The following is a 22428-nucleotide window of genomic DNA, read 5'->3' on the forward strand; positions in this document are numbered from 1 at the left end:
TCAATTCAGGTACAGTGTACCAGGGAATTGTTTGACTTCATATTGAGCCTTTGAGGCCCCCCTTACAAGTGTCGCTGCAGTGTAAAGCATGGATGAAAGAAGAGATCAGGAAGTGGATTTTAGACCACCGAAACTTTCCATTAGACAATGTGGTTGAACTGATCATAGCCGTGCCCCTATAAAGAAGTATATGAAATAAAAATAATCCAGATTTCCTTTCTTCTGAACTGCCAAGTCTGATGTATTTTCTACAAACTCCTTACTCCAGGCACAAGGTTGTAGCCAAGGAATCTTGAATATTAGACATACATAGTAATTTGGGATTATGGACAGAATTTATAAGGTATTCACTGGTAACCACAGAAGTGCAGACGTTTCCTCCCTCTGTTCACCACTAATGTTCTGGAGACCTCAGCAGAATGAACTGTGGACTCCCATCATACCCGGCGAAAGCAATGAGCGGTATTGGCGCGCCGTACAATATTAGGTCATATCAGTCGCTGACTACAGGCTATAGACTGGGCCGTGCGTCTTACTGTAAAGGTAAAAGGTTTAGTAGCGATTCTTATTTCATAGGATCCTATTCCTTTCTAAACAGACCGGTGAGTCCACCTTGTGGTGAGAAACCCAGTTGACAAATTTTCACCAATTTTGCAATAATTGGGGGGACCTTTTTATTTTAAAAATGTTCGCAAGACTCATTGACTTCTTGCGTTCTATTGATATCACTGAAGTAGGGATCAAGTATGGGGTCACTTGTTCAATGCAACTGGGGACCAATTCCTTCTAGGTTGTCCAAGCTGTCCATATATGTAGGGATTGGTATAATGGACTTCACACAGATATGCAAACTTCAATCACCTTATTAAGTGTATATAAGGTAGAGTAATCGTTTTCAGTCGGTTACGACCTTCCTCAGACCTCACAGAAGTCCGGAACAGAAAAGCCAATTGCAACAATGGCCCAGCCAGTTATGCAACGCTATGGATGCTGTAAGATGCAGGGAAGAATGGCGCCATTATTCTACTAAGGGTGGTTTCACACCTGCGCCCGGTCTCCGCTTTGCGGATTTCCGTCTTCTGCCTGAGAAACTGGACAGGAGATAGAACCTGGCGGTCAGTTTTCAAACCCATTTATTTGAATGGGTTTGCAAAGTGTCCGCCTATGAGCGTCTTCTGTCTCTCCGCGGCGAAACCGTTTTTTTTTTTAACCGGACACAAAGTTGGACATGCAGGTTAAAAAGAAACGGTTTCGCCGCGGAGACCAGAAGATGCTTAGGGGCGGACACTGACTGCCGGGTTTCCGTCTCCTGTCCAGTTTCTCAAGCAGAAGACAGAAACCAACAAAGCGAAGACCGGGCGCAAGTGTGAACCACCCAAAGAAAGATGGGTTGGGACCCTATCTTTACACCATTGGAAGAACAACTGCATCCCTGTTTACTTATATGTAGGGATTGATCCTTATATACAGGAGTGTAGCTATAGGGGGTTAGGAAGTAGCAGTTACTACCAGGCCCCGAAGCCTGAACGGGGCCCAAAGAACTCTCTACAACATATAAGGTTACCGTATTATAGGTAGCACATAGTAAGTGGGGGCCCATTACAGATTATGTATTAGGGCTCAGATAAGTGTTGTGGGTAGCGGTGGGACCGGACAGCAGAGGACAGCTAGATCAGGTGTGGTGTTCCAAAAAGCTGAACCTTGATTTTGTAGCTGATTGTATGCAACCTATTTCTGAATTTGCAGAGTTACTTGCAGAGTCACCTACTGTCTCCTACACCTATACTATCAAGGGCACCCCAACCACCATCAAGGTATGACCGAACTCCATAGTGCAGGAAATTTTTGGAGGAGATGACTACAGTCACAGTGAACCTAGCTAAATACCTGAATGGCGACTATAACAAAGAAATCCAAGTCAGACCCATCTTTTAGGTATGTTATAGTCGATTCTATAGTGTACATTTCCTAGATGTTCCTATAGAAATCAATGGCTGTTACTTAGACTATTGCATGAGATCCTCAATACCGGACTAGACAATGCTCTGTGAGCGTAACAGAGATCCGAGAATAGAGAAGAATTGCCACAAAGTCCATTAGAAACGCGTAAAACTTTTCATTTACAGAAACAATAATAGCCACGGGCCTAATGGACTTGTAAAGAAGAGCTTTCTCCTGAAACCCGACCATGCTCCGACGTTACTATTGCGGAACGAAGGTTACACAGACAAACAAATGTTTATATTGCCGCTGAACTAGACATATATATTTTTTCCACCACAAAAGCGAGCAAAGCCATTTAGCTTCGTAAAACGTACGGGAGCGCTTTACATTGTTTTCTTCCAAGACAAACATTCTTTGGGTCAGACGGGCCGCTGGAAACGACACAAATGGCTGCTATAAACTTCCAGCGGCAGCAGCAGACATCGGAGGGACGACGCAGGAAGAAAATATTTTTTTCGTTATAATTCGATATATTACATTCTGGCTGAGATTTATAGAGAACGCCGATACTCTAAATGGGAGGAATCAACAATATACGACAGAGACGGGAGGTGGAATTGAAAATATGCCAGAAGTACGGCGCAATTTGGGCCAAAAATCTGTCACACGTGTTACATGTTTTACACCTCCGATGAGTGTTAAAATTGGACAAAGTGTGAACATTGGACAAATGGTTCGCAGCAGTGGGATATCAACTTTCACGGATTCCTCACGCGCTGCCGTCTAATGAAGGATCTGTGAAAGGGACATGTCCAATTTTTCGACGGTCTGTTACAATGGACTGTCACCACAAAATGGTCATGTGAATGCACACATTGGAATAAAGGTGCTCTAAAAACGACAAAAACAGGCGTCACATAGCCGATTCGTGTATATCAGATGGTTTTTGACAGTTTTTCAGTAGGCGAAGACTGCCATTCACATTGCAGGGTCACATAGATAGATAGATAGATAGATAGATAGATAGATAGATAGATAGATAGATGATAGATAGATAGATAGATAGATGATAGATAGATAGATAGATAGATAGATAGATAGATAGATAGATAGATAGATAGGAGATAGATAGATAGATAGATAGATGATTGATAGATAGATAGATAGATAGATAGATAGATAGATAGATAGATGATAGATAGATAGATAGATAGATAGATAATATAGATAGATAGATAACAGATAGATAGATAGATAGGAGATAGATAGATAGATAGATAGATAATATAGATAGATAGATAATAGATAGATAGATAGATAGATAGGAGATAGATAGATAGATAGATACTTGCATGTTAGTTATAAAGATGGGAAATTGGCCCTAGATATATAACATGAAACCTGGACTCCAGTGCAAAAAATTGACAGCTAGGCCCCAACTATCCTAATTTATAGTGCTGGTTTATAGTGGGCAGAGGGGCCTGAATTCAGCGCAGTCCGTTTTACAATATGTGCCCCGGTTGCAGAGATATTGGTGTTGTAAGTTTCGGTACCCATATCCCTGAGATGTCAGAGGGGCTGGCCTCACAGCACAGCGTCTTTGCTGGATGGTAAGGAATGGCCCCACAAAAGTCCAAGGTTATGAAGTATACCATCACGTGGTCATTCCTCACCACCCCAATGAGGCTGAGCTTTATGGTTGGCCCCTTTGCCATCAAAACGAATAATACCAATATCTCTGCACCTGGGGGAACATACCAGCAAAGCCAACAGTGGGATGAATTCAGCTTTCCAATGATATACAACACGGCCAATGTTAGAGGACACGAAAGATCCCCTTTAAGACTCCAATATGTCCCAAGGGTGTCTTGTAAAGTCTTGTATAGTTGCACCTCTAATTACTCTTCTATAGTCAGAGGTCCTTAAAGGAGTGAACCCAAGAAAGACTATATCTTATGATGCGGGTCGCACACTTATCTCTATAATTGCCCCCCACCCTAGTTACATTCTGACTTAACCTCATGGCAATGACGCTGACAATGATATCCAGAACTGTCCTCGACGGTTGGGCTTTATGGAAACAATGTCATTCTATTTTAGGTCCAAGCGGTGGAACCCACCTCTATCAGATATTACATACCCTGTGGATATTCCATAAATATCTTTGGTGGAAAACTCCCTTTCATGCGATAATAACGTCTCCTTACCATATTATAATGATACGGAATATGCCGTAGGCAATAACTGGGGATCCTGTAATAAGTCCAGGATGATTACATGTGAATACGGTTGACAAGAGGACATTGGAATGAGACTCTTAAAAAGAAGAATTTTTCATCTGTGCGTGCGAAAAATTAAAATATTTGAGATATATGTGTATATATATATATATATATATATATATATATATTGAAAATATAGGATAATATAATAATGAGAATAATGAGATTTTAAGGAATTGTAATAATAGTTCTAATACAAGGTGAAAACTAATTGACAGGTGGTATAGGGAAATCATACGGCAATATTACAACTATGTAATACATGAAAGCAAATACAGTAACAGATACAATCCCACATATCAAGATAGAAAATATCCCTTAGGAATAAGAGTGAAAGGAGGCCACAGGGGCTTCAGAGGTTTGGGCAAATTAAACTGCAAGATGACCTTAGTTATACCGAACTAGATAATACAACAAGCAGGTAACACATATGACGCCTCGTATTCAGATAAAGTCAGTCCCATTGGAATAAGATTGACAGGAAGACATGTTCTGAGCGTCGGAGAAAGTAATATGAGCGGTGGCTTGGGCAAATTAAACTGCAAGCTGATATAAGTTATACAAGATTATATATATATATATATATATATATATATATATATATATATATATACTGTATATATCCACACACAAAACAGGAGGGCACTGAAGCTATGAGGTTTAAGGAGCACTCTTACTCTTCACCCCCCCCCCCCCCCCATCCATCAATACGTGCCACTTCACTGATTCCAACACCACTGGAATTTTTTCTCTAGCCCCCACCTCACCTGAGTAATCATTTCTGTTAGTTTCGGCACCCAATATACTTGTTACACTCTCTCCTGTCAGGTAGGCGGTTCCAGTCAGGACCGCCCACCTCTCATTAGAGAGCCTAATCAGCATAATAGGTGCTGAAACTAACAGCAACAATTGCTCAGGAATGGTGGGGGCTAGAGAAAAAAATTCCAGCTGTACCAGAATCAGTGAAGAGTTGGAGTTGGTGGTGAAAGGTCATCTTTAAGGAAAGTAATACATCACTGATGGTATAGGAAAACTAAATAGCATGATGATATGAGTTGTACAATCCACCGAGCACATCTATAAGCTGACTCGTAAAATTAATATATATTAGATATTCAAGTCAAATAACAAAGGAAGTCGAAAGTGGCTTACGGCCTATGAATAAGATTGACAGGAGGGCTTATTAGACCTATGGATGAGGATGTACGGCACGTCCCTTTAATTTGTATTACATAGTACTTCCAATGCAGAATACATACTATACAGTGTACATCCAGTAATACTGTACAATTTACCAATCACAGACAGCAATGCATAAAATAGCCATCACTCTGTGAATCCCCGGCACACATCAAGAAATGACAGACAAGTTCTTCACGAGTCCTTCCAGACTGCTTTATTGCTAGACCTTCTCTTGTTTATTCGGAATCAACTCATGGCCCTGACAAGTGTAATGTACCCAGATGGAGCCAGGAGGTTGGAAATAACATTTACGTCTCTCCAAGCCGAAGAAAGAGCTAAGACGTGTCATCACTTTGGGAGAACACCAAAACGTCTGACCGAATGATTGACAGGATGATTGCTGTAAAATACAACCATTTAGATAGAAGTGAGTCTGGTAAAAGGCGCTACATGAACTATTCTGGGGTATTACTAATATCGCATTGATCCATTCCATTACGCTTTTCCAAATGTCCTTTCATCAAACGAGAATGGAAAGAGTTGAAGTCTGGTGGGCGAAGAGCGCGTTTTATGGTCCATTGGTCTACGTGGCAAGACTGGCTCCAAATTTCTAAAAATATACTATATTAATAAGGGATTGGAGTAGTTTTCAGAGAAATAGTTGCCCTCAAATAACAGATATGGTTGTACAAATATATTTAGAATATCTAACAACTTTATCTCAAAAGTTAAGAGAAGACACCAAGTGGGCCACCCATCAACTTGACATCAGGTTCATCAAAATCACATTCCCTCAAGATTAAGTCATAAGTAGACTTTCCCACCTTACCCCAATTGGGGTCCATTATGGGATAGGGTAGGCCACCCATGAATAAAGCACTCAGAAATTAAACATGTTTGCGATGTGACTAGATTGTTGGACAAGTGAGAATAAATTCAACATGGAGATTGGTTTCATGATCAAGCTACATCACCAAAAAGTCAAGGCCGTAATTCAGAGAGACACTTTCCACCAACACATCATGCAATGCATTCACTATCTGACCCAAATAGGTAGACAAAAATAGCTACACACCCCTGAGGAACACCTAGGGCAAATGTACTATACAGCTCATGACAGGTAAGGTGACATCCTCCATGGAGAGTAGGCATGGGTGACTGATCATTTGCACCAGGCACCTTAAGAATATTTGAAGGTCATTTTGCTTTCCTTGATGGTTCATTGGGACATTACAAGGAAACTTAAATATCATGTCTATTGTCCGATTGAGGTTCTTTGGTTCCACCAAAGATGATGGATCTTTTGGATTATTGTGTCATGGCTTTAGGGCCTACAGAGGAGGGTCAGTCTAACTATGACCATTGGCCATGACATGACTCTTTCGAGTATTGAGTATACATATTTTGAGTATTGAGAACCTTGCGAACTGTGTAGTACATTTGAGAAGCAGAAGATTCAGGTCAACAGAAATAAAATTTCTTAAAACCTGAGTTGTCTTCTATGTTGGACTTTACTATAACACATTTGTAGAATATATAATGCATTTCCTCGTTTTCCCTTTAAGTTTCGAGACAGATCTTAACTTTTTTGTTCTTTTCTTTTTAACTTCACGAAGTTTTGATCTTTTTGTATCCACGTATAGTAAGAACTCGGGTGGTTCCTTTACAAGTCTCAACATCTCTGAAGTTGAGACTTACTGGCCAATCATCTGATATTGGGCGCCCCAACTTATCCCTCACAGATGATGGTTAGAAAAGAGTATTAGGCATGCTGAATTTCAACATGTCCAATGCTTTATTTTTAAGGGAAGTAAGATGGCGCTGACATATATAAGCTGCTGCCAGTTGTGGGTGTATACAAAGATATGTGAGCAATATCCGTTGAGGGTTCGACTGACTGTCACGCAACTCACTTGGCCATATTAGACAACGACCACTAGGAATAAACTGGTTGGGAATAAGAATTGTCGCAGTCGCCATGTATGACTCCTTGAGTGGTGGCACCTCTCCCCACACAATGATGGTGTGGGCTCTCATCACCCAGTTGACCACCAAGGTTAGATGTGACTTGCTGTAAACCATCATGGTTCAAGAGATCGTAATGGGCCAAATATTTTCCCCTTTCATATCCCAACTTTGTGGGCCAAAAGTACCCCCACAGATCCTACTATTCAGTTACTACTAGAGATGAGCGAATACTATTCGAAATGGGAGTTTCGAATATCACGCTCCCATAGGAATGAATGGGAGTGGCCGACGCCCTCATTGGCTCATTGGTGCTCATTGGCTGCGTCCATTCATTCCTATAGAGCGAGGTATTTGAAACTCTAGTTTCTAATGCTACTCACTCATCTCTAGTTGCTACCCCAGTTCCATTACCAAAATTGGAAACATTTTCATTAATTAAGAATATTTAGTCTTTTTTTCTAACAATAAATTTCAAAAATACCCAAAAATATCCTAAAAATGAACCACAAGAAAATGTATTCCTACCTTGGACGCCGAAGCAGCAGAAGGGTTGCTTGCATTGCTTGTGACGGCATCACTTCCAACCGTTGTAGACGTGGTGGATGTCGGTGTGGGAAGACGGGATGGCACAATGGGTAGAGGCAGCAGTCCCGGCCTGTTGTTACCATTCCCATTGACTATACTGTTGGCATTACTCGTGTTCATATGATTGCTGCTTGGGCTCCACTCCCATCTCTCCCATCCGCCGCAGAAATCCCTCTCAAACCTGCTGTGCCGCGACATCCTGGACCGTAAACGCGCAGGCAGCTTCCTCCCCTTTCTCAAGTCTTCTGTTACCAAGAGTGCTGAAGCATTGGGGGGAAAAAAAGGAAATATTACAAAAAAAAAAATAGACGAAAACTCTCAAATCTGCTAAATGAGAAACATTATTTATAGGTGAGTTCTATATGATAATTGATGTGAAATCGCAGCAAGCCCACTGAGCATAATGAGCAAAAAAAATCATTTCCCCTACCGTATAACTGCATAATTATTAGCAATGAAAGTTCATTCTTTGAAAAGAAGGAAAAAAAAAAAAAATAAGAAAAAAGTTGAGAACAGAACTTGGAGCGGCTCCCGCTGTTTTCATTTAGAAAATAATAAATCCTAAACCAATTTCTATTCGCCTGCTTTTTATCATAGAATTGTAAACCACTAGATTAACCGCTTTGCTGCGGCGGGAGACAAAAGAGCCCGTGATAGGGGCCTGGTAAAATTTAGTAAATACAATTATGGGTTGGGGTTTGTAAAAAAAAAAAATAGGGGAGGGGGAATTCAGCACAATATTAGCTCTATTACGTTATCAATGTAAAGGGGTCATCAGTAGTTATTTATGGCCACACGCACAATATACAGTATAACATACATAATATACATAGCCTTTTATTATATTTAAACCGCACCCTTGATCCACCCCCAAGGATCTGAAGATGTCTCTTAAAGCAGGGGTGCTCACAATTTTTCAGCATGTGAGCTACTTTATAAACTGACCAAGGCAAAAGATCTACTAGCCACTTCTTGTCGGCGGGGCGAGGCGTGTCTGTGGCAGGGCCGGGCATGTGGGCGGGGTCGGGCAGAGCATGACAGCAGGAGACAGCGGCGTTCTGTGGCTGTCAAGGCATCCCCGGTGTCTGCTTGTTCACAGCACAGGCTGAGAGTTATCTCTGGACACTGGCAGGCCGGGGCCTTGCACTCGTTCGCAGTCAGGGCTGCGGCAGCCCTGCCTGCCAGGATCCGGAGATGACTCTCAGCCTGCGCTGTGAACAAGCAGCACCCCAGCTCCCTCCATCCCTAAGAGCAGGGAGCGCGTCATCCCCCGGAGCTGCTGCTGCCCGGCCTGCAAGTGTCCGGAGTGCTTGTTCACAGCGCAGACTGAGAGTCGACTCTCAGCCTGCGCTGTGAACAAGCAGACACTGGGAATCCCTGGCTGCATCCCGCGATCGACCCATACGTCCTTTGTGATCTTCCGGTAGATCACGATCGACGTATTGGGCACCCCTGCCTTAAAGGTTGTCCCGCTTGTCACCTTCCCGGTCCTCCTCTGCGATTTGTCAAATTCTTGGTCAACCACAAGACTTTAGATAGTTTTGGCTATCCGATTTTAAGAATCAGTCCAGATAGCATTCATTTTTATGGCCCCATGCTCATTGATCAGTGTCCAGACCGTAGAAATGAGTCACCAATTACAGAGCAGGTCCTTTTCCTGTCCAATTTGGTGGCTCAATTTATTCATATAAGTGCATAGGTCCATAAAAAATTTTTTTACGGACCCGTACATTGCATTTGGTCTTGTGCAAAACTCCACCTCTTATGAAGTACTGCTTGTGATACCGATCTGGGGGCATGTTATATAGGTTTAGAATCTTCTGGTACAGTATCTGCTTGTGGAGACTGTCCGTTGACAAAAAGGCTCTTACAGTCCAGGTAATGTATCTTGTGAAATGGGTATCAAATTCAGCTCTTCTTCAGGAACAGGAATAGGATCTCTCCAGTTCATCCTACTGGAGTAAACTACCCTATAAGTCGCTGTTTCCCAGGGTCACAACAACCCTCTAGAAGGTTGTGTAAAGAACTCTGGGGTTGTGAGTCATTCACTGATATTGGCTCTGTACAGCCCTACAGTCACGATGGGGCCACTGGTGGATGGGTTGGAGAACATAAACCTAAATCAAAATCCATATCAGGGAGCATGGCGCTCTACTGCCAGACCGAATTGACGTCTTCCACACTACCCTTCGACTCTTACTAGTCATCTGATGTCTCCCACCATTGGTCCAACCAGGAAGCCAAGTTCTTGAAGCCTCCAATAAACCAAATCCCATTTCCAGAGATCATGGCGGCAACGGTGTCAAGTTAAGCTTGTCCTACACAAATGTGGAGCATTTCATTCTATGGAGTGCACTGGGCTAAGGTAATACCTGTCAACCCTACTGGAGTCTCCCAATGTAACGAGCTACCAAATTACTCCTATCAACTCTCTGTTTGTTCTATGTGTCGATCTCAAAAAGGAGTGGGGTTGGCACCATTTTGTGGTCATATCACATAAGATGGTGTAATATAACCCAAATGGATGTGGTCTTATGGGAAAGGAGAAGTGGCCACCCCAACGCACTCCCTAATGTTGGAATGGATGAGTATTTTATCACACCTTTGGCTAACCTCGCACCACACTATAAGCTGGCACAGACATGCACTATAATGGATGCCAATTTCGGGTGGAAACAATAGGACATCTGCGGGTAAACTCTTCATTGGTTACTTCCAGTGAGCGATATTTGGTAAAATTATTATGCACAGAAAAGCCTTATATTTCTGATTTTCCATCTTCATGAATGTTAACAGGACTGCCAGGATGTTCACATGAGGAAATACAATTTCATTTCAGCTATACTGTCATGGGACACAATGGAAAACATGATTGTGTTTACAGAGAAGCAATCTATAGATGACATCAGAATATTTTCATCCACGCAGTCCTGCACAACTTCTGTTCCTGGCTCAGATCGATAGAAGGATATTACTTCCCTCGCAGGGGCCGAGTTCTCAGAGACTGAGGAGAGGCAAATAACATTACCCACAATCCCGTCCTGGCAAAGTGCAAACCCGACCTCGATAATACAACTATATTAAAAAATAACAAAATAAAATCTGCAGCTTTTTATCATCATGTCAATGTGAGGTCCAACACTCTAAAAAATATAAAAAAATAAAGTGGTGGGGCCTTGTTTCTCTGAACCATAGCTCCAAACAAATAAACAAATTTAAAGGGATAACACAGTGGCTCAGTGGTTAGCACTACAGCCTTGCAGTGGTGGAGTCCTGGGTTCAAATCCTGCCATGAACAATGTCTACAAGGAATTTGTATGGTCTCCCCGTGTTTACGTGGATTTCCTCCTATTCTACATACTAATAGGAAAAAAATAAATAAAAACATGTACGTTGTGATCCCTATATGGGGCTCACAATCTACATTAGGAAAAAAAATTAAAGGGATATTCCAATTATAAGGTCCCAGTGGTTAGACCCAACTCATCACAAGAACAAGGGTCCCACAAATGAATGAGCCTTAGGTTGTACACATGCATCTTTATGGGCGGGGCATAGCTAGAGAGGGCGCTAAGGTTGTTACCGGGCCATGGACCCTTGTCCCATCTGCCACACAAAACATAGTCAAGGTAGATAGATTACATTGGGGATTACCTACGTAGGTAGATTTTACATTGGGGTCCAGGAGATTCAAGTTTCACCTCAGTCTATAGGGCACCTATAGAGATGAACGGAGCCTCAGAGTTCATATGCAACCTGCCACAAATTAGAAACACCCCATCTCAGGATCGGTAGGGGCTACAGTGGTTGGGTTCCCAATCCTTATAAGCGCTCTGCCGTACAACGTTTGTATTCAAAGTTATTGGACAAGTGCAGCGAAAATTTTTGGGTAGCGAACTTAGGGCCCACTTTTTTATTGCATATCATGCCCAATTTTTTGAGTTTCACACAGACACTAAATGTGCTGGTTATGCCCATTTCTCAGTACGTACAGTGCCCATATCACATATAACATAAGCATGACCACGAGCCTAGAAGACACAGAAATCATTTTGCTGGATCCAGAGACTTGTCCACTCTTCGAGACCACGGGAGCTGTGCCCCGTCTGCAGGAGCTTCCGGGGTGTTTCAGGAGAGTTGGCAAATATGGTCTACCCACTATGGGGCTCAGAAGCATACTGTAACACAGGAGTTTACTGTATACAAATTTATTATTCGGCTCCCCCTAGAGGTGGCTGTAGGCAGCTAGAATTTTATAATGTCACCCTATACAGATATGGTCATACTGTATAAAACAGAGCTCTGACTGTATTAGTTGTAACTGTGGGGCCAAAAGTGCAATTTTTTGGGGGGAATCTACATGGTTTTGTTGGGAGGTAACAAAAATAGAATTGATAAAATATTTTTAAATTTTTGCCAATTTTGTTACTGAAAAATAAATAAATTTAGAGCTTTTTTCCGGGCGACACCGGGCATCATAATAGTCATATTTAAGACTGGGGAAAGAGCACAGATGTCTGCTTCACATGTATTCCACACAGGAAGGAGGCGCAGAATATTTGACACACTTTAAATACCATAAACGTGAGCTTGAACCCTCAGGAACAATTCATCCGAAATAATTTCCCCTATTTATGGCAGTATTCGGCAAAACCTAAATTCTAGTCCAATCAGCATCAGAGAATTACATCTGGAAGAACGCAGCGAATGACAAATTGTATCTAGTACTGCCGCCCCGATCGTAGTTATGAGGCTCATAAAAGCGCAATTTTACGTAAAGTGCCAGCAGACCCATTACTATTTATGGGGAAAATACTGCAAATTCATAAAGGAAAGATTTTCATGGGTCCCCGTTCTTGTGAACAGGTTGTATAATGAAATTGGAACGGCGTTCAATAGGTCTTTTTTTCGGATTGCAAAGCTTTCTAATGGTAAATGAACTGTAAGTGGAAACAAAATGTTATCCGTAAATTGAAATACACAGAAATGAATAATGCGCGGCCTGCGATAATCTGTCCTATTGTCTATTTATATCACAGATTTGGTGGGAGGCGGAAGTCTTTTCACCAACATATGTTATAAAGTGATAAGAATAAAAGCGATTGTTCCTGAATACATTGTCACTCTCATCTGTCATTAGGGCAGAATGAGGAATTTTGGGGATGGATGGATGGATGGATGGATGGATAGATAGATAGATAGATAGATAGGAGATAGATAGATAGATAGATAGATAGATAGATAGATAGATAGATAGATAGATAGGAGATAGATAGATAGATAGATAGATAGATAGATAGAGATGGATGGATGGATGGATGGATAGATAGATAGATAGATAGATAGATAGATAGATAGATAGATAGATAGATAGATAGATAGATAGATGAGATAGATAGATAGATAGATAGATAGATAGATAGATAGATAGATAGATAGATAGATAGATAGATAGGAGATAGATAGATAGGAGATAGATAGAGATGGATGGATGGATAGATAGATAGATATGTAGATAGGAGATAGATAGATAGATAGATAGATAGATAGATAGATAGATAGATAGATAGATAGATAGATAGGAGATAGGAGATAGATAGATAGATAGATAGATAGATAGATAGATAGATAGATAGATAGAATCTAGGAGACAATTATACAGACGGATGAGTAGATTGACAGATGATAGATAAATAGATATAAGCTAGAGATAGGAGAAAAAATAATTAGACACATAGAACAAGAGAAAGATAGATGAGAGATAGATAGATAGATAGATAGATAGATAGATAGATAGATGATAGATAGATAAATAGATAGATAGATAGATAGATAGATAGATAGGAGATAGAAAGATAGATGATTGATTGATAGATAGATAGATAGATAGATAGATGATAGATAGATAGATAGATAGATAGATAGATAGATAGGAGATAGATAGATAGATAGATAGATAGATAGACATGACAGAACGAGAAAGACAGGTGTATAGACCAATAGATATAACACTGGCTAGATACATACTAGATACTATACTCACAGATATGTCTTACATTGTATATTTCAGCCACTGACAGGTTTGGGAATATACAAAATAAAAAATAAAGCCGGACTATAACTTAAGATGTAATACCAGGAGGTGCGCATGACAGAAGGAAGAAGGAGATAAGGTCTTCTCTATGTTTTGCCATATGTTATACTGTTTTTCATCTTTTTATCTGAGAAGATGTAGCTGGAGTATAAATATTGTGTATAAATATGCCACATCTCCTCTACATTGTGGCACGGATCCTAGTTATCTGCACATCCACATCCCACCAACACATCAGACGGTGCTCAGGTTTCATGCACAGTTAATTAAAGAAAGATAGAATATGTACAAGTCGCTGGGCGGCGCACAAATGTTATATCGTATAATGTGGAACAGGAACATATGGGAATAGGGGCAAATACGTCTCAAAAAACACAGGCTCTGTCAGGGGTAGGAGATTATAGTATGGCTTTTTTGGGCAGCCATCCAGGGCCTAAATCTCTCACCAATTTTAACAAGTTGATGCTTCTCTGTGACTAAGTGGGGTTGAGGACATCACTGTCTGGATTTGGGACCCCATATATTTTATGCTGCCTAAGTCTTCTCATAGACTACCCCTTCCCTCGGCACTTTGATGAGAATATTTGTTGTATCTAGTTCGAGGGGTTTTAGTATTTGTTATCAAGCTGGCTTGGAGAAACTTCAAAGTCAATGTTGTCTCCTTGGATTCCCTCTAATGGTCAGGCCTTGTGTCGGGTGTTGTCACCTGCTGGATCTAGAGTTAGGGGTTCCTAAAATTCAGTACCAAGTTGGATTAAGAGAGCTTTGTATTTGGTGTCATCACATTAGTTTACGCATACCTCCCAACTTTTGAAGAACCGAAAGAGGGACAAAATGTGCGGCACGCGTATCGCGCCGTGGCAAATTTAGCCCCGCCCACTTTTGTGTTGACTCCGCCCACTCATTAATTTTTCATGTGCCCGCACACAGTATAATCCTCCTACAGTCACCCGTAAATTATATGTCCCCCCTCTATCTCTCCCCCAGTTTCATATACACCCTTCATCTGCCCCCAGATTCATGTCCCTCCATCTCTGCCCCCAGATTCATGTCCCCCATCTCTGCCCCCAGATTCATGTCCCCTCCATCTCTGCCCCCAGATTCATGTCCCCTCCATCTCTGCCCCCAGCTTCATGTCCCCTCCATCTCTGCCCCCAGCTTCATGTCCCTCCATCTCTGCCCCCAGATTCATGTCCCTCCATCTCTGCCCCCAGATTCATGTCCCTCCATCTCTGCCCCCAGATTCATGTCCTCTCCATCTCTGCCCCCAGATTCATGTCCCCACATCTCTGCCCCCAGATTCATGTCCCACATCTCTGCCCTCAGATTCATGCCCCTCCATCTCTGCCCCCAGATTCATGTCCCCCATCTCTGTCCCCAGATTCATGTCCTCTCCATCTCTGCCCCCAGATTCATGTCCCTCCATCTCTGCCCCCAGATTCATGTCCCTCCAACTCTGCCTCCAGATTCATGTCCCTCCATCTCTGCCCCCAGATTCATGTCCCTCCATCTCTGCCCCCAGATTCATGTCCTCTCCATCTCTGCCCCCAGATTCATGTCCCCACATCTCTGCCCCTAGATTCATGTCCCACATCTCTGCCCTCAGATTCATGTCCCTCCATCTCTGCCCCCAGATTCATGTCCTCCATCTCTGCCCCCAGATTCATGTCCCCCATCTCTGCCCTCAGATTCATGTCCTCTCCATCTCTGCCCCCAGATTCATGTCCTCTCCATCTCTGCCCCCAGATTCATGTCCCACATCTCTGCCCCCAGATTCATGTCCCTCCATCTCTGCCCCCAGATTCATGTCCCTCCATCTCTGCCCCCAAATTCATGTCCTCTCCATCTCTGCCCCCAGATTCATGTCCCCCATCTCTGCCCCCAGATTCATGTCCTCTCCATCTCTGCCCCCAGTGTCATGCCGTCCTCTCCATCTGCCCCCAGATTCACGTTCCACCTCCACATTAAACTTACCTTCTCCTCCGCTCCCTCGCCGCTCTCTGCCCGCCTCTCTCCCTGACACATGCGGCTGAAGCTGCTCCCGTGCTCGCTTCTCCGCTGCGTCTCTCTCTCTCGCTGACACATGCGGCTGAAGCGAGGAGCTGACCTGTGTCAGCTCCTCGCTTCAGCCGCATGTGTCAGCGAGAGAGACACGCAGCGGCGAAGCGAGCACGCGAGCAGCTTCAGCCGCATGTGTCAGGGAGAGAGGCGGGCAGCGGCCTTGCTTCAGCCGCATATGTGTTCAACTCAGATCTGCGTCCTCTGGACGCAGATCTGAGTTGAAATCGGGACATACCTCCCTCCAATCGGGACCGCGGGACATGTGACCCAAATCATGACTGTCCCGCGGAAATCGGGACGGTTGGGAGGTATGGTTTACGTCTGATGGCCAGGCCTTGTGACAAATGTTGTCATCTGTTGGATCTAGAGTAAGGGAGGCCTAGTATTCGATTAAGAGAGCTTTGTACTTGTCGTCACCACGTTAAACGTGCTCTATCACTGTCTATCATAGCATAGATGTACTGTATACATGGAGATCTATGATAGACACAGGGAGCTGCAGCCCCTGCTCTGCATAGATCACTACTTAGAAGATAACAAAGGACCTTGTAGTGACGTCATCACAGGTCCTGTGCCACTAGCAGGGAAGAGACAGTTGGAGTTGGTGAATCGAAAGCAGGAGGAGAGACTTACATAGAAGAACCAAGAAAGAAGGATGGGAACAGAGTATGATGTGAGGGGTGAAGGTTTAAACAGTATTTAATTAGAACGGGGGTGGGAGTCTTTTAACAAATGATTAGCAGGCCTTGAATAGACTTTTTAAAGGCTATTCAGGCACATTGTAACATCTCTGCCTGTTCAGGTCACTGCGCCACCCTCTGCTCGCATGCGACGGTGCAGGAGGCACGTGCAGTTTAGTTCCTTGCTTAGAGCTTTTGGTTGCACTGTGTGAACACGGCTCTAGTTCTGTAATTGAATTTGTATCACACTCGTCTTCTGCCCTTGTCTGCCACTGTCCATGAAGTAGTTAAATTTAGTTAAAGTCCATGTCCTTGTCTGCCTCTGTCCATGAAGTAGTTAAATTTAGTCTTGCCCTGTGATTGACAGCCGGCCTTCCTGTCAGGTCCAGGGCAGGTTCATTCTCCCCTATTTAGTCTTGGCTCACATTCACACTGGTGCTTGCTATTGCCTCGTGCTTGCTGGCTTTCTCTTGCTGTTTAATTACTTCTATTCTTAATCCTGACCTTGGCTCTGCCTATTGACTATTTTGGATTTCGATTTGCCTCTGCATTGCTCGACTGTTACCGAACCCTGGCTAGCTGACCTCCCTTTGTTGTTGTCTTGCCTGCGTTTTGTGTGTCACATATATAGGAAGGGATCGTCTCCAAGTTGCCGCCTATTACATAGGATAGGGCCTGGTAAGAGGTAGGGACAGTGGGGGGGGCGTCAGCTTAGGGCTCACTGTCTCTTGTTCCCCTTCCTCCAGGGTTCTCCAGCAGCTACTGGGGAATTGTCATCTAAGCAATTCCCTAACACATTATGTTTATATAACATAGTGAAAATCCAGTGATGGAGCCCCTTTAAGTTACCTCTAATGGTCAGGACGGGTGAGGAACTTTATGTTATAGTCTATTGTACCCATGTTAGTATTTGATACCATGCTGGTCTGGACCATCTTTGAATTTGGTGTGGTGAGATAATTGGTGTTGTCACCGTTTGTTGGCTTGAAGGAACTCTGTATTTGCTGTAACCTTCTTGGATCATCTCTAATGGATGGGCTTGGTAATGGACTCTTAGAGCCGTATTGACATTTCGGCTGGAATTGGATTTAATAGCCCCAGTGGAGATGGCCACGTCCTATATTCTGCAGTGGGCAGCTCTTACGCCGAGGATGACACATCAAGGCTTTTACAGTCTATCTCTTAAAACATTAAATATTACCAGTATAAACATTTAAGTGAAAGGCAAAAATATATTGAGTGATTACACGCGTGAAGGAACACAGTAAATTGATTTTTACGGTATGTTCCAAAGACTGAATGTTACTTAAAAACTAGAAATGTGATTTTTTTTTCTTGGAGGAACAGATAAGCAAAATGTTTAACCCCTTCAACCCATTTATGACTTTAAGCCTAAGGGCCCATTCAGATGTGACAAGTATTCTAGGATGGACCAATGATCTGGTAATGGTGTTTAAAGAGGACCTGTCAATAAAAAAAATCCTAACCCTTAGTCAGCTGTAGATACGTAGAGGATGCGATATATACAGTAATGTGTATGTGTAACATGTGAACTAACAAAGCAGCTGCAAACTTCCTGCAGCTCCCCCTCCCCTCTCACAGCATCATTCACAGCCAGCACTTATATCCTCAAAATAAACACTTGTTTCTTGCCAAACTATTTTAAGTCAAAATTCATTAAAAACTTCACAATTAGTACAGAAAAAAAACTTTAGTATTTCTAGTTTCTCAAACAAAGCCACTTTTAACTTTTAGAAGCTGTGTTATTTAAGGTAATGATCATTCTTAAGATTAAAGGGGTTTTCTGGTCTATAAATATTGATGACCTTTAGCTGTCCACAGCAGCTGATAAACAGTAAATGGAGAAGGAAGCAGACAGCTCAGATCTCTGTGTAGTGGCGAAACTCAGTTACTGCAGTTTAGGTCCCAAGCAAATGAAATGTAGATGTTCTGCAGTACTTGGTCTGACCACTACACAGAGACAGAAGCTGTCTGCTTCCTGCTCCATTTTCTTTGTATCAACTACTTAGAACAGCTAAGTGATGGAGGTGGCAGATGTGGCTGGACATAATAGCGGTGTTAGGGCTTTTGGAAATGTTGCTGAGACTTCCTGCTGGAGAGGGGAGAAAGAGCTGCTTCATCCATAGCGTATTTTTTATAGTGTATAACCTTTAGTATAAGAAACCCATGGAGCATGTACACAGATGAACATTATGCTTGCTTAAAAACTTCAGGCTTGCAAGTTGTCAAAAAAAACCCTGAATGATATATTATACGAGAAACTATAATTTAGGGTCCAACACTGGCCTTTGCCATATTAACCCTTCAAAGGCTAGAAAGATGAAGGAAGATTTCACAGTATGAAGTAGGCCGGTTAGAATATTTCATGTATTAGGGGCAACACAGTGGCTCAGTGGTTAGCACTGCAGCCTTGCAGCACTGGAGTCCTGGGTTTGAATCCTGGCAAGGACAATATCTGCAAGGAGTTTGTATGTTCTCCCCGTATTTGTGTGGTTTTCCTCCCTTACTCCAAAGACATACTGATAGGGGAAATATACATTGTGAGCCCTATATGGTGCTTACAATCTACATTAAAAAAAAAAGAATATTTCATGGATTAAACTATTTCCCAGCCCAGCTGTTTACTTGCCTTGTATTCGCTTTACTGTATGTGGCGAAATACACACCTGCCAGGAGCAGTGGTAGCAGTCCATAAATTGTACAAGTGTCAGCCATGTTTCATGGCCTGAGAATTATGTCTGTGTATTTCTTTTATTTTGTCAAGGAAACTCAGGGAGAGTGAATGATGCGCGTGCGGGGCTGCTCCTCATAGCAGGAAATATATTTTCATATGGAAAGTGTTCTCTTTTAGTTTTTTCGACTCTGGAAACTAAAACAATGAACATTCAATTCATACCAAAAAAATTTAGCGTAAAATAGAAAATTTACCTTGGACTAGGCCTTGGAGACAATCCACCCACCCAAAAATTTGTGGAGATAAAAAAATAGCAATTATATTTGGTGCCATCTAGTGGCACCCAGAGGGGTTAAATTTTATTTGGTGTCATCTGGTGGCACCCAGAGGGGTTGAATTTTATTTGGTGTAATCTAGTGGCACCCAGAGAGGTTGAATTTTATTTGGTGTAATCTAGTGGCACCCAGAGGGGTTGAAATTTATTTGACGCCAACTAGTGGCACCCAGAGGAATTGAATTTTATTCGGTGCCATCTAGAGGCACCCAGAAGGGTTGAATTTTATTTGGTACCAACTAGTGGCACCCAGAGGGGTTGAAGTTTATTCGGTGCCATCTAGTGACACCCAGAGGGGTTGAATTTTATTCAGTGCTAACTAGTGGTACCCAGAGGGGTTGAATTTATTTGGCGCCATCTAGTGGTATCCAGAGGGGTTAAATTTTATTTGGTGCCATCTAGAGGCACCCAGAGAGGTTGATTTTTATTTGGTGCCATCTAGTGGCACCCAGAGGGGTTGAATTTCATTCGGTGCCATCTAGTGGTACCCAGAGGGGTTGAATTTTATTCGGTGCTGTCACGGGATGGTTAGAGTCTATACTATAGGCAATGTGTAATATATATTTCATGTGGAATGTATTCTCTAACCTGTTGTAAACATCAGTGTGTAGTTGGCTGATTCGGGTCTAGTGTGTTAGCACATTGTATGCAAATACCTCTAACTAGTGAGGACCAGTGAGGACAATGGGTGGAGATAATCTGATCAGTGTCTCCAAGAAGATGTTGGATGGTGCATTGTCCATAGTAGACAGGGAGTCTGCTCTCCTTGGTATAGGTGAGGGGGGAAGGATCTGTGACTCAGCCCTCCCCACCCACAGATAGAGGAAGTAACAGTCTTAGTATATAGTTGTAGCTTGCAGTTAGTATGTGTTAGCCGGCCTGTGCACAGCTCTGCAGAGAGCCAGGATATAGTTACAGGACCAAGGAACCAAAGTTATCATTGGATTGTGACTTCTGTGGACTTATTGTTATTACGGTTGATGTGACCGCTGCCGGCTACTAACTTTGTGGATTACAATAAATTGCTGTTGTCTCCCGACCTCTTGCGTCCGTGTTGATTCAAAAGACCATCCGGAGGAAGACGTATACCTTTGCTCCGTGACAACTGGTGGCAGCGGTGGGATCAACAGCGGACAGCGAGATGGACTACAGCAGCTCAGCGATTAATGGAGCCACAACCTCAGAATACAGGAACTGGACTATGGCAAGTCTACAAGTAAGGGCCCGGGAACTAAACCTGAGTTACCAGGGAAGAACGAAAGATCAACTGATCGAGGCACTGGAGGAGATGACCCTGCAAAGCGACCATGAGGAGGGCTGCCCCCAGGAGACAGTAGAGATACGGGAGTGGCAGGTACAGACCCAAAAGAGCAGATGGGTTGTTTTGTATGAGGAGGAATTGGCAGTGCTGGGGCTAGGAGCAACTGCAGAGCAAAGGAGTAGAGCATTACAGAGGGCTCAGGAAACGGAGAAGGAGGAACAGAGAATGGCGTATGAAAAGGAAAGAATGGCGCATGAAATGCGAATGGCTGAGATAACTGCGCGGAATTATAATCAAACGTCGACCCCCAGCCCAACAGTGAGAGAACCACCATATGTCTCCCATAAACACTTCAAGACCTTTGATGAAGCGGCTGGGGATGTTGATGGATATTTTCAGGACTTCGAACACCAGTGCCACCTGATGGAAGTCCCAGAGAAGGATTGGGTCCGGTATCTGGTGGGGCATCTACGAGATGGGGCTGCGGAAGCTCTCAGAGCCATGGACCCTAGTGATCAGCGGGACTATGAGGCCATTAAAAGAGCGGTGCAGAAGTATTATGCAGTCACTCCAGAGTCCTACCGAGTTCAGTTCCGCTCTTTGTCTTACAATGGGGGAAGCTCCTTCCACATGTTCGCCCACAAGTTGAAGCAAGCATGCAAGCGCTGGCTAGAAGGAGAGGAGGCTGTCACAGTCGATAAGATCCTCCAAGTCATACTTAAGGAACAGTTCTTTTCCCAGTGCCCCGCTGAGATCCGTGAGTGGGTGCTGGAACGGAACCCAGCCACAGTGGAGCAAGCTGCTTCCCTTGCAGATGAGGGCCTGACCATCAAGCCGCAGTGGAAGAGGTTGTTTGCAGAGGAGCGGAAAACTACCACAGTCCGCCAGACACCCTTCATCCAGCCACCCACCTTTCGTGCCCGGCCTCAGGATTACAATTCCCCCTCTACCCCTGCCCCAGCCCATCGGCCTCCAGCTATGAACAACCCTGTCCCTAGACAACGACCTACTGGAAGAATGCTAGAGCGCAGATGTTTTGGGTGCGGGCGGCCTGGACATTTGCAAGCTAGTTGCCCTGTTAACATGGGGGCACGGGCCACCGTGGCATCCCGGCCTATTCACTACCTGGGAACCACCCCTAGGACAGAAAGTTTGGCCCCATTTCCAGATGACTCCATGAATGACCCATCTGTTCCACCTCCAGGGGTCTATGGGATTCAGCCTTCCGCCACACATCCCGCAAACCTTCAGCGGAAGCACTTGCAGGAGGTCCTACTGGATGGCCGAACAGTTGTTGGATTCCGGGACTCGGGAGCTTTCCTAACGGTAGCGGACCCCCGAG

General features: G+C 43.4%; 1 protein-coding gene across 3 annotated transcripts in view; it reads right to left on the reverse strand.

Moving 5' to 3' along the window:
* KLHL29 (kelch like family member 29) overlaps nt 1-22428 on the reverse strand; it is a 748452-nt gene that overhangs the window by 411757 nt on the left and 314267 nt on the right. For all 3 annotated transcript variants that reach the window (XR_012715345.1, XM_075269192.1, XM_075269191.1), the window contains exon 4: nt 7902-8221. Coding sequence is in view for 2 of the 3 variants with exons in the window: in XM_075269192.1 (XP_075125293.1) it covers nt 7902-8159 (258 nt within the window). In the remaining variant the exon portion in view is untranslated. The remainder of the gene's footprint in view (nt 1-7901; nt 8222-22428) is intronic.

The sequence above is a fragment of the Leptodactylus fuscus genome, chromosome 3 (assembly GCF_031893055.1).
Source record: "Leptodactylus fuscus isolate aLepFus1 chromosome 3, aLepFus1.hap2, whole genome shotgun sequence".
In the NCBI taxonomy this organism is placed as follows: Eukaryota; Metazoa; Chordata; class Amphibia; order Anura; family Leptodactylidae; genus Leptodactylus; species Leptodactylus fuscus.